General features: G+C 31.7%; 1 protein-coding gene across 1 annotated transcript in view; it reads right to left on the reverse strand.

The window, feature by feature from the left end:
* The window catches only part of LOC145688105 (uncharacterized), a 97,589-nt gene that overhangs the window by 71,595 nt on the left and 12,403 nt on the right, over positions 1-13,591 (reverse strand). Inside the window, exons 3-6 of the mRNA XM_081761855.1 lie at positions 11,492-11,645; positions 9,956-10,080; positions 1,627-1,729; positions 89-374 (exon numbers count right to left, since the gene is read on the reverse strand). Coding sequence (XP_081617981.1) covers positions 89-374; positions 1,627-1,729; positions 9,956-10,080; positions 11,492-11,645 — 668 coding nt within the window. The remainder of the gene's footprint in view (positions 1-88; positions 375-1,626; positions 1,730-9,955; positions 10,081-11,491; positions 11,646-13,591) is intronic.

Consider the following 13,591-nt stretch of genomic DNA (forward strand, 5'->3'; position numbering starts at 1 on the left):
AAATTTATATACTATTTTACGAAAAATTAGTTGCTAGTTTTGAGGTACTCTTCTAAGTTACTACCTTATATTTCATAATTTGACGTACCGAAATTGTATAAAATTTGGGGAGAGCATTGACAGTGTTCAATAATTCTTTCATATTCACACTGTAAGTTGCATGCTACACGACTATAGATCAAACTGGTATGTAATTTCATTTCTTCTGGAAACAGACATTCTCTTTGGTGCACAGACAACTTTCGGAGACTGGGTGAACTTACTATTGAAAATAGGTTCACGTTATATATGAAAGCATTCTTGTCTCCCACTGGCGAGTACTTATAGTAATTCAGTAGTTTCACTGGAAAGTCATACGGTGAGCTGATGAATATCTGAAAAGCAAAACTGTAAGTTTAATAGACTTAATCCTAATGAAGCATATAGTAACCATATATCAGCATCGAGTGCTAAAAGTGACTGAATGATGTGGCGCACATGAGAAATATGAATGGCATATAACATATATAATTACATGACTTAATGATTTTTAGCCATAAAAGATTTTATCACCAATATGGTTATTTCTTCTTTAAAGCTACACACATAACTAATAGTGTAAATTCAAGAAATGTTGGTGCTATTTTGTAGCTTCTCAAAACATTATTCAGGAATGGAAACTGAAATGAGTAAATAATAGTCTAGTCAAAAAAATAGGATTTTGTCCGGACAAATTATTAAAAAGCTCAAAATTGACCAGTTATTGAAATATCATAATGGAATAATATATCAAATGTCATATTTCCTCGAATTTCCAGATAGTCTGCATATTGCTTACAGCTCCTACCCACGGTCGTAAATATACGACTCTGCCCTGCTCCATTGAAATGTCAATAACGCAATTGCACCAGCTTGTATCAATGTGATTTGTTTAGTTATATTTCTCACATTACGTTTTTTTTAAAACTTTGTCCTTAGGTGTTTTAGATTAAGTAAGTATAGAGAACTACTGAAATAAATTACTGATAATATAGGCTTTTCAATGTAATGGTCAACATTTTTGTCATTATTACTAAAAGTCTGATAAACTTACACTAAAATATGTCTAATAAAACTTAACATATTTCCATAGCTTTATATAGGTTTGATAAGTTTGTAGGTGTAAAGGGTGTTCAAACAGTTGTTAGCAGATGACTACAGATGTGGATGAGTCACCCCACCGGGACGATATTAATAGTATTACTTTTATGTATTACAAATGGTGCCTACTTTACCGCAATGTTTACACAAAGTACGTATCATTATGTTTATAATTATTTTGTATTCTTTCATATTCACAGAAAATTGCTATTTGTCTAGCAAAAACGCATCAGGAACCCACTATAAAGAGTTAATTAATTGAGAAACCTACAAAAACGTAAACAGATAATTTAAAACAATATACAAGAGGAAAGTAGCAATTTTTTCTACGTTGATTACACACATGTTAGAATCAAGTTAATAATTTATTCAAAAAAACACGAAAACAAATTCTTGACTTCATTCTAGTTAAGGAGAGGAAACTAAAAAGTATATATATATATATATATATATATATATATATATATATATATATATATATATATATATATATATCCATGAATTTACCTGTGTATTTAGTTGTATATAAGCTGTAGCAATGCGTACTTGCTTCTCACTACTCTCAATTGAATTATTTTGAATATATTCCATTGCTACTTGCATACCATCGCTGAAAACAAAACAAAAAAAAATAGATTACATGGATTATTGGTCACCATCTATATATCTAAATCAAGTATAATCTTAATTTTACCCACGCTATTTTTTCCTTTACTTCTTGTTCATCACATTACTTCTTATCTCTTGTGCATACACTTCCATTTTGATCCAGCAGCAATATCTGCGGCAAGTTGCTTCGCTAAAAAATTGAAAACTTGTATTACTACAAACACATATTTGTTTGTTATTATGTTTTTATTGTTAGAGATGTAACTTTCTGCAAGAAGGATCACTTATTCTAACACATTTACTTCATATTAATGATTTTCGCTGTATTTAGACTATTTGCCCCACTCTCTATTCGCCATTTATACTATTCAATAGCTAACATTTGAAATTTCCTCGATTTTTACATATTTTTTCAGTATCTACTTGATTTCCTCTTCGTTCTAATAGTATTTATTTTGAATATCTAAAGGTCAATCATTACCATTTGCTATTAGATTTGAGTGTATATTCATACATCGCATACTATTGATAAAATCCATGTTATCTTGAAGAAACGTATTGGACTTTGATGAAACTTCGTATGATGAAAGATATGGACAAGGATAGTATGCATGCAAAGTGCTATTATATGCAGATCTTTTGTTCCTCAGTAATTGAGCAACAAATTTGGAATTAAATTAAAAATAACTAAGTCCCGATCAATTAAACTAATCTAATATGTAGATATATATAACTAGAGATGCAAAAAAGCCGGCTTTTTTGAATGGATGGTTTTTTCACATAAAAATCCGGCTTTTTTGGGAAAAAAACGAGAATTTTGGAAATTTTGGCTTTTTCCATTTTCATGATTTTTCTATCTAAATAGCTTTCTTATAGTATAATCTATAGTTAGGTAAGTATTCCATGACCTAAATGCAATATTTCGCTCTGAAATTCACCATCAAGATCGATGGAGCACATGTTTTACGAATTAAAGCTAACATGAAGAATGTAGTATTTGAGGGCAATTTTAGAGGCTATTTAACTTTATTTTAATTTTTGAGTTATCGACGTCTTTTTTCTTCTCTAGATCATTTTAGTTTGTCATCCGTGTTTCATTTCTAAGAGCTTTTAGTACTCTAGCTCCTAGCGCAAAAGTTAAACTTGCCAGTTTTCCTATTTATCCGTCAAAGCGTACGTTTTTCAATATATCCGTCAAACCGTACTTCCACATTTTTGTTATACTGTAGCTCTGAAGTGATTTAGCAATAATTTTCCGGACACAACCTTGAATACCAACTTATAGAAATAATCAGTAGCGGATTTAGAAAACTACTTTAGGAGGGGTTTTTCTGATTGTTTCGTTTCCTATAAAGTCCTAATTTTATTTGGGAGGTGCTTGAAGTTTATGAGTACAGGCATACCTAATATTTAGTTTCGTTTATATGTTTAGCAATAATTTTCCGGATACAACCTTAAAAATCATTTTATACTGAGAATCAGTGGTGGATTTAGGAACGTATTTTGGGAAGGACTTTTCTTACTAATGTTTTTAATTTTTTCTAAATATTCGTAATTTTTATTTGACAGGAGCTTAAAGTTAATGAGTAAAGGCATAACTAATAGATATTTTGTTTGTTGCAGACATTCCGTAACTTTGGGGAACGGGCTTCAGTCCGAAAGACCGCTCCCCTTACCTTCGCAAAACCGTCACTGCTGGTAATTAGTAATAATAACGATTTAAAAACAATAAGAAAGGAAGTCGCACAACTCACAGTACACGCACTATTTCTACATTCACAGATGGAATGAAGAAAAGCTTTGTCAGAATGGTCGAATGCTGGTTGAATCCCGGACTTCCCGATAGAAATGCAAAAACTAATCACTCAGTCATGTTTGTTGTGCAGTTGTATTTAGCTTAACTTAATATATTCTGTAGCTTTTTTGGGGGGGGATTCCGTAATGATATGTTGAACCCCTCTTGTTAAAAATTCAGAAAACTTGAGGATTGGGTAAACCGTGATGGTGGTTAAATAAAATTTAGCTGTAGAATTTCAAGAATATACAGAACGCAAAGCTCTAGATGTGCAGCCTTTAAGTGTATCATATGAATCTAAGTATTTCTCTTATGTTTAATTTTAATTTTATTTTGTTTCAAAAAGAGGGTATGGAATATTTTGAAGTAAAAATACTACATACTATTTTGATAGTTATTTGTGTATTTTTTTAAAAGAAGTGTTTACTTTTAGGGTTGGCTGGTTTACACCAACTTTTTTTTATAACGTTTAAATCAAAAAAATAATAAATAAATAAATAAATAAAATAAGAAGAATGAAAAATGTGAATCGTGTGAACTTCATGGTGACGTTTCCAGATATCAAACCACTTGTAATAGTTTTATTTCCCTTTCACCTTTTAATCAAGGTGTCCAATGTTCAATTCTCGGTCGAACCACAACCCTTCTTTCATGCGTAAACCAAGTAGCGGTTCGGATCTCAGTTTAAGCGAAAGTCTTCTCCTTGATAACCTCGGTATTTCGTAAGGATGTTAAGCCTAAACATACGAAACGAAACCAAATTGTATATTTCTGCATGCCTAAATGCCTGTTGTTTTATAAAGAAGCCAAGATTGCTTAAATATATTGATAGAAATTGGCAAAATTTATCGATTGCCTACGTAGCTTCCAACATTAGCTTAGATTGGACTTTCAATTATATCTACGTACTAAATTTGTAATTTAATACCTCAGTTTTAGCGTACTGATTATGAAACGTTGACCTTTAAATTTTACATGCAATGCAATAACAGGATTTTGCCGTTATTGTCTTACATTTCAAGTAATGACGGGATTTTCTCGATGGCTAGGATGGAAGATTCTCAATTTAAGAAATTTACTGACCGGACTTCTTTAAACTTATGGGAGTTCTTCCGGCATAACCCCGCTATTGCATAATAACACAAAGACGAAACAAACTTATTTCTGTGAATATGTAATATAAATACATAAAGAAAAAAATCTAAATCAAAAAAGCCTGGTTTAAATTAAAAAAACCTGGTTTAAACATCCCACAAAAAACGTTTTTTGGCATTTTCAAAAACAACCATGGTTCTTGCCAACTCTGCTTACTTTTGTATATAGGAGGTTAAAAAATTCTTATTATATACATTGGTTAATCCTGTGGAATTCATAATGTAAATATGTTGAAGAAAAATTGTTTGAAATATCTTTTTGAAATTCATAGTTTATTTTCGAGGTTTTATATTATTATCAGCATCAACCACTAATTAAATGACTTTTTGTGTTATAGAGAAGCGAAACAAAGTCTGCTTTATCAATTTAAATCAGAATTTTGAAAAAAGCCCAACATTTCCCAAGCAAAAAAGCGAAGCAGAAAAAACCGAGTTTTTTTTTTCCAAAAAAGCCGTTTTTTTCCGAGGCCTTGCATCTCTATATATAACACTCATAATATTTTGGATTAGTGCATTGAGCAATTTTCTTGTTTAAACATTTTATGGAACGACACGTTATGAGTGCAGTTACGTTTATGGACACTACACTTGTTCCTTAAAGGATGAATTAACATTCTCTCTACTACTAATATTTTGAAACTAGAAAATTTCCTTAATCAAGAAGGACGTTTACTTCCAATTTTAGCTATTGTTATTTGAATTTTAGCTCTTTCCCCTCTGTTTTCCACATCAATCTTTAACATAACTTTATTTTCAGTGACCGTGTTTCTGTTTTTATTCTCTAGACCAAACATTTTTTCTTTTTATCAAAGATGCAGATTATTTTTACTTTTTCATTGCTTCTGACACCAATTGTCTTGTTGCTTGAATTTTGCTTATACTGATTACTACTTCATCTTCAGGACTAAGAGCTATTTCTCCAGTAATGTGTATAAACTTCTTGCTTCTAGTTCCCACAACAATGTTATATATTTCCACAGCAGACCTATCTTTGCTATAATTATCAGATACAAAGCGTAGATGAGAGGCAATATATTTGTAAAAAATCCTTCATACTTCACTCACCTTTGTTATTTTTTTATACTCTAATCTTTATTCGTTCGTTCGTTAAAATATCGATGCAATCCAATTCTCTTTAGGAATTCAATCAACACTCCCATATTTGGATTTTTTTGTTTTCACTTTTTAAAATTTTTCTATATCATACAAATACATTAATTCATGACTATCTTCTCTAAAAATCTACAGATCACTCCTAGCTAACAAGTTGCTTCTGTTGTTCCCTTAATTATCCGAAATTTGAACAGCTTTGCAGCTTCCTTTTTCCTTTTACAGAACCATCTGTTTGTAATATTCAAGGTATAATTTTGGCAGAATATGATTTTATCCATTTTTTTCAGTCCGTACAAATTACTGAGTTATGATTTTTTATCCAAAGGCATTGTCTTCTGTAAGAATTATCTTCTTTGCTGTCTTGTTTTATACAATATGTGTCCAAAACATAATAAACCTTATTTTCATCCACTTAAGCAAATGAAAAAAAACCTTCCACCCATTTTTGAAGATATGTAAGGGTACCCGTTTGAATGCGTGCACTTTTCTTGCTCGCATAAAGCGTAAGGCATTTATCAGTTTTCAATTAAATCCGAGTGTGTAGGATATTCAGTTTGTGTCAAGTGACATAATGGTTTGTGCAGCACCTGTGCATGAAGCTTTGTCAAACTCTTGCGATACCCATTTAAAGTGCAAGGCACGCATGTAAACACAGAGATTATACATGAAAATGACTAAAATCTTTATGACTATATGCAAATGACTATATGTAAATCAAACAAATCACTAAATATCACCAGATCGAAAATCGGCTCTGCGAACTGAAAGGGAATGGAATAATCAGAGCGAAGTGACCCTTCTATTAACTAATTCAGTTTTTAATTTTAACATTCTTGTCAGTGCCCCAGGAGGGACATATTGAAACTATTAAAGAAAAAAAAGTTCTTTTCCTGAATGGAAATGAATCCTTATAAAAATCATTTTATCCATTTCCGTTGGAAGCTATGGTCAACTTTGGAATAAATGAAAGTCCCTATGCTAACTTACACAAATTTAACCTAACTACAAGGAAGCCTACAAATATCGCCATGTTAATAAAAAAATCGTATATACTACATATACAGAACTATACTGGGACAGGCCATCGTACCCTAAATGAATTTGGAAGGGTAAACGGGGTATCCTAAATGTTTTAAATCACTGAATTAATCTGGGGAGCTCAGTACACCAAAAAGAGAATACACTATTGTTCTACTCCTGTCCTCAGCCACTTGTAGATACAAACATGGCGTCCTTGACTTGAGTTTCCATATCTTAGTTTTCTTGACTATTTTAAAATGAAATTTCAGTAAGACAAGACTCTCAAAAAGCTTCCTCACTGTTTATTTCGTAACTGAAACTTCCTTTAACGTGATAATACGCCTTTCTTTGTCCAAAATCCCAATTTTCTAAAAACGGAAACTGATGTGGTCTATCTTCAATCATGTCTCAAGCAGAGTAATGTGAAGGTGCGCCTTAACACTAAGGCGGAAAATATAGTTCCAATCTGAGTACAGAATTTTGACGGCGGAAATTACAAAGCGAATGAAAAATAGTAAAAATTGGATGTAACCGGATTTTGGGAAGATATGGGCATCTCAGAGGGACGAAAGAGGTCTAAATTATTCTGACAAATATCAGATTGGTGAACAATTTCAGAAATTTCCGTCCAATTGCAGACCTATATTTTTGTATCGCATTAAGATGTATAATTTCAATAATAATTTATTTGAAATGCCCATATAAAGAGTTCATAATGAAATAATATGTAAATAAACTAATTATTATCCTAAATATAATTCTTCCTAGATTATTCCGAAGCTCCGACAATAATTTTGGTTTGAATAAGGAACAAATTGACCGGAATTATTGAACACATATTTGAATAAGGAATTATTGAACACATAGACCGAAAATTATGTGTTGAGAAATTTACAGTACGCGGTACGTTTGAAAAGCATGCCCCCGCCCCAAACAAAAATTTCATTACCTTGACTGTAATGGCACATTACAAGAGCCTGCCTCAACACAATCGTCCATTTGTCATCTTCAGTAATACTTTCTTAAACTTGTCCGGAAATATTGTAAATTCATTTTCATTCTCCCTTCATTTCTTTTCACTCAACATCTAGATTACGCAGTCTTACCCCCTCCTCACACAAGCCTTCAACGTAACCTATCTGACGCTGAGTCTCTTCCACTCACTATCTTCCTACATTTCTGCTATCCAAATTTCAACGGTCTTCAAATAGTTGCTGCTCATTAAACTGTATATCCTACCCTATATATTTTCCATAATTCAATTAAAGTAAATGTTTACAAGATAAGTGAGGATTTTATGTATCTTAGTGTTATCTCCAGTATTGAACTGCTTTATTAATTTTAAGAATAAATGATTTTCATATTTGATTGCAACAGAAACGATAAAACTGGGACCAAGTGAAAAATAATGAGAGTTTCAAGCAATTACAGGAAATCGAAAAGAACGAAAGAATCTATCATGGCCTATAGAGTCAGGTAAGAGTCTGACATATAGTGTGCTATTAATAAGGAATATACAGAGAAGTTGATTGTTAATTCAAACAGGAAGGGATTTTTAAACATAAAATATTTCCGAAATACTTTTTTGTTTCTTCCACAGCAGTCTTTTTTCCAAGTGTGATTTGTATGCAACAAAATAACTGTAAAAATCCTTCGTGGCTAAGCGGTTATTGTAAGCGCATTTGGAGTGCGAGAACTGGGTTTAAACCCCGGCGGGAGCTCATGTGGTTCAGATCCCACGTTAATCAATAGGTCCCGTCTCATATGGCCTCTCTGCGGAAAGGGACGTTAAATTCAAAATAAACTCATCTCAAACAAGTGTATATGTCACTGAAACAAGAAAGCCGCATATGGTTCTCATGTATAAAATTAACTTTTTTTTCGAAATTTCAAACTATTTTTTGCATATAAATGTAGGTGAGAAGCAAATACTGAAGTACATTAAAATATCTATCTAGTGTTTCTGCATTAACTTTGTATGCACTTCTTTTCAAGAGTTGAAATTTGTTCATGGTTTTGGCGATAGTTGTTCCAAAGGACGTCTTCATATACTAAGGAACAATACCTGTAATATAATGAGCTCTATTTGTTGTAATGATTTTATAAATATGTATCTAGTTCTGAAACCAAGATGGCTAGTTCCATATTCATTGCATATTGTTTCAACGAATTGTCTGATGAAAATGTAATATATTTGATTATAAACTGATATTATTATTCAGTTATTTTGTGGAGCCCGAAAACCAAATTACAATGAAGAAGAGAAAGCAGGCTTTGATTTCTCATTATTTATATCTTTTGCTTTCCATCGTTGAAAATAAATAACTCAATTATCATTAGATTTAATATTGTATTTTAGTACATACTAGGTATCAAGGGAGAAAATTACCTACCCCGAAAAATTGCTCTGCTATTGTTATCATTGGAGCAATATCTGTGTAATGCTTACAGTATTAAGCTAAAATACCAAACTATTACGCGCATATTTTTCTTCTTTAGTTACGTAGACCCAAATACAAAAAAAAGTCCCTAGAATGAGCATTCCCATATGTCTTTATACAAAGATTAAATAAAAGTTATATTGAGCAATGAGTGATGCATATTAATCTACATTTTGGTAACATTTGTGTCCAAAATATTTACCTGAAATCTTATTTTTAAGTCATGGAAATTCATTCATGTGTCGAAACTAGTACTAGGCTACATTTAGTGTATAACATAAAAGAACATATTTCAGATAAAGATAGATTGAATATTTACTTCTCATAATATACCTAAGAATATTGCGAATACTTTTACATTATCGCTTTGCCCTTTATTGGCATTTTTGCCCACTTAATTTGGTGGAGACCACTGTTTTAAATTATCTATCACAGTGATATAGTTCGTTAAATAACACTTCCTTTCTACGACTGCACACCTACTTCTGGAACTTTGTGAATGTTTTCGTTCAGTAATCTCTGACCCAGTGTGGGATGATGAATCAAAAAATGAAGTAATTATTCTATTTAATTCAAAATTCGGATAAATAATAATAATAATAATAATAATAATAATAATAATAATAATAATAATAATAATAATAATAATAATGTTTGTTGTAGCAAGCTGTAATATTAGTAGAAATAGTACTAGTAATTGTTACCTTGATAGCATAGGCAATGCCGAATAGTAGCTTAAACAAGCTCCTTGGGGACTATTTAGAAACTGTCCTTCGATTCTGAGCCCTGTTTCTACGTGCATCATAGTCCATTTCGGAACCATTCTGACCTGAAAAGAGAAAACATTGCATTATTGAATAATTATATTATTTATAGAATTCGAACTTCTAATAGTGGAATAATATTTAAAATCAAATCATATAAAATTAGCAAATATTTAGTGATTTTTGATTATTAGGAAACATCCGCAAACCCACAGAAAAATTCATTTTTATTTTCGAGAGAAAATAGCACAGAAGAACGAATAATGATTATGGACAAAACAAATTCTAGATTTCAACTAATTTATATGTTTCATCAAGATATGTTAGAAGAATGTGCTACTTGGCTACAACACTTGAGGTACTAAAATTGTTAGTCACTCACATTAGAACATATGAATTGTTACTAACTACGCATGATATACTCAGTTCAACGACAATTACATTGCCAAACAACGATTGTGTACCACTTAGAACTATGTAATATCCGATATGTATTTCGCGAGAGAAGTGATAGTAAGCGAAGTCATAGTGTATTCAAAATGCCAGGAATACTTTTAGGACAAATGTTTTTGTGATGTCCTGAGACAAACCGACACTTGTATAATTTGGAAACAAAGGGAAAAACATCAATTTAAAATATTTCAAACTTAAACCAATATAGATTTTTATTCTCAACATACACCCTCAATTTACATTGGTAGGAAATCCCATACAACCTAACGTTTTTATTTCCCAAAATCAATAACTAAATGACATTCTTTTCAGCAACATTTCTAAAACTAGCACTAACAAGTTCTAAGATTAGTACAGTAACTTAAACACTTATTTATGTTTATGGAGATTTATAAGATAGTTAAAACATTGAACATCCTTTCATAAATTTAAATTATCAATCCCTCAAGGGTAGTTTCATAGTTTGAAGGAACACACTAATGATCATATCACTAGTAAAATTGTTCACGGTTCGGTTAGTTTCTGTCATAATTATAATAATTTGAGGGTGATGAATCCAATAGAGCTATTTACAAAGATGTCTGTCCATGAAATCACGAAAAGAAATGCTTCAAATGTGGGATATTTATATTTATTAATATTCCAAATTTAAATTTACTTCTCTAGTCACCACGTGAACGCGTATGTTTGAAACTAGTTCCATTGGGTTAGGTTTTCTCAAGTCAGTATAAAAGGTGTAATTAGAAATGTATCCAAGCTTCAATATTTTTATTATTTGCGTAAACAGTACTTCAAAGATACCAGTTTGAGGCGATTTTTCTCGTAACTCAGTGGATGAATTTGTAAGAATATTTTCATTAGATTCAGTTTCCTTAAAGTAATATAACAAGCACAATTAAAAAGGTGTCCAACCGAGCACATTTTTTCGTTAATATCGTATTCGTTAATTCTTTCAGTCATATATCTTTATTAGTTGTTAAAACTATTGATATAAACATTTTTATTTTGTAGAAATATACTTACCTGTTTCTGTACTTCCGTAACATTGACATTGGAAAGTGATTCCTCGTTTTCGTACTTGATCATATTTCCCATATTTGATGCACTGAGATTAGCAATGTCGTTAAAAAATTCCCTGTAAAATTTCTGTTTCTTCTTGTCAACATTTCCAAACAACCTATTAAAGGAGAAGAAATTTCGTCTTATCGATAATTAGTAGCACATATATAATATAAATTTCATTTATTGATTACATCTTGTTTTCTGAGTTGGAAACGTATGATTTTCTAAAACGAAAATAAATCACAGAAGTATTAAAATCTTGTTTGTAATGTAAAAACATAGTAGCCTGTGAGTAATAACTAATTTTGAGGGATTGATGCAAACTTCAAAACATTTAGGAGTGATGGACTGCATGAAAGTCTGGGCGAAACATTTGGGCACTTTTAACTCTTATTATAAACGCGGGATACATCAGCTGGCAGTCACGCAATCTCCCATAAGCTCACAGTAAGGCTAGTAGTTCTCGCTTGCTGTGCTGCTTTCTACCTGACACCAAGATATGTCGGTAGCGTTTAAGCAATTTCCACACAAGCAGATAGCTTGAGGAAAACAATTAATGGTCATGATAAGAATGATGATGATTATATCCACTAGAAAAATACATATCCACTACATGCACTTAGCTGCAAAATCGAGACTTGGAGATCAATATAGGGTTATTCAAGAAGCGTGCCGGTTTTGTTACATCAAATTATGTCATTTAGTTTTCCATAACACACTAACAAAATTCATAGACATGTTCATCACACATTCCGATTTCAGGTATGGTGAATGACGTCGGGCATATGAACTCCTCTACTAGACTGGTATGTAATAATTCTAACTGATCACATTGCACGACGCCCGAGACTTTTAATGCTCACTGTTGAACCCATTTCATTGAGCTTTTTCGTAAGTCTACAAACTGTTGAATCACCCGGTGCCTCATTTCGCTCTACAACCACGCGAATTTGCCTGATACTTGCTGTATAACTTTCTACGTTCTAATAAAAAGTTTTCACAATTAGTACCAGTTGTGCTATAGTAAACTGCTCCGCGGCTAGACATAGACTGAAGAAATACGAGAAATATAGACTAAGGCGAAGATCGGGATGTTTGTGGGTAGATCAACAATGCGAATCAATGTCGGCAACCCAGAAAGCAAAATTTGCCAGACAATCCAATGAGGACCCACTTTTAGAATAACCCTTTAATTGTGATTTAACACTTAGTGACGAAACTTTTTTCTACGACGTAAACTACTAGAGAAAAAAAAACTGATTTGACGATTATGTCATTACTATGAATTTAAAATTATTGAATTATAAATCAAAATTACATTTCTGTTCTTCAAGGCTCCTTCATTTTGCGAAATTTTTTAATAATTTATTTAAGCAAAACACTGTGCATTGCTCGTAAATACAGTTATTTTACTCTGTGGAAGTAGGAACTAAAACATAACTAGCCACAAACAATGTTAGTTATCTTTCCCATTCTTTCAGAATTCCAACTTCATCCAGTAAAAGAAATTTGAAATGTAATGTTAAAAACTTCCGAAAAGGTTACATTCAGGTTTACTTCAATTTGAAGAATTGTCTAACCAAAATAAGGGATTAACTTACATTAATGCTCAAGATTTGCTAATAAGCAAGCCAATGAAATAAGTTACGTCAATGAAGATTTTAGAGGTACTGTCTCACTCACGACATTTTCCAAATTCTTTTTTGCACAAATTAAGTTAGATAATCATCTTGAGTTAACGTCAATTTACAAGTTAACTCAATTTGCAAACATACTTAATTTGTGATAGAATTTGCAAAACAGAACCTTAACTCTGCAGCACGATGTTTCTAAAACGTCATCTCAAAGGTGGTATACTGTAAATAAAATCGTGCTTCAAAGAGTTAAACACGATTGATTTCCACGTTAAATCACAATCGCAAGCAAAGAAGTTCCTCAAATTAGAGGTTCGCACTCCTATTTCCATGGCAACGTTTATATTAGAACATATGGAAATGTAAACATATACAAGACTATAAACACAATTCGTGTTTTTTTCTATCATTGGTTTTTCTGTTTGAA

Source organism: Thermobia domestica, chromosome 1, assembly GCF_964235325.1.
Source record: "Thermobia domestica chromosome 1, izTheDome1.hap1.1, whole genome shotgun sequence".
Taxonomy (NCBI): Eukaryota; Metazoa; Arthropoda; class Insecta; order Zygentoma; family Lepismatidae; genus Thermobia; species Thermobia domestica.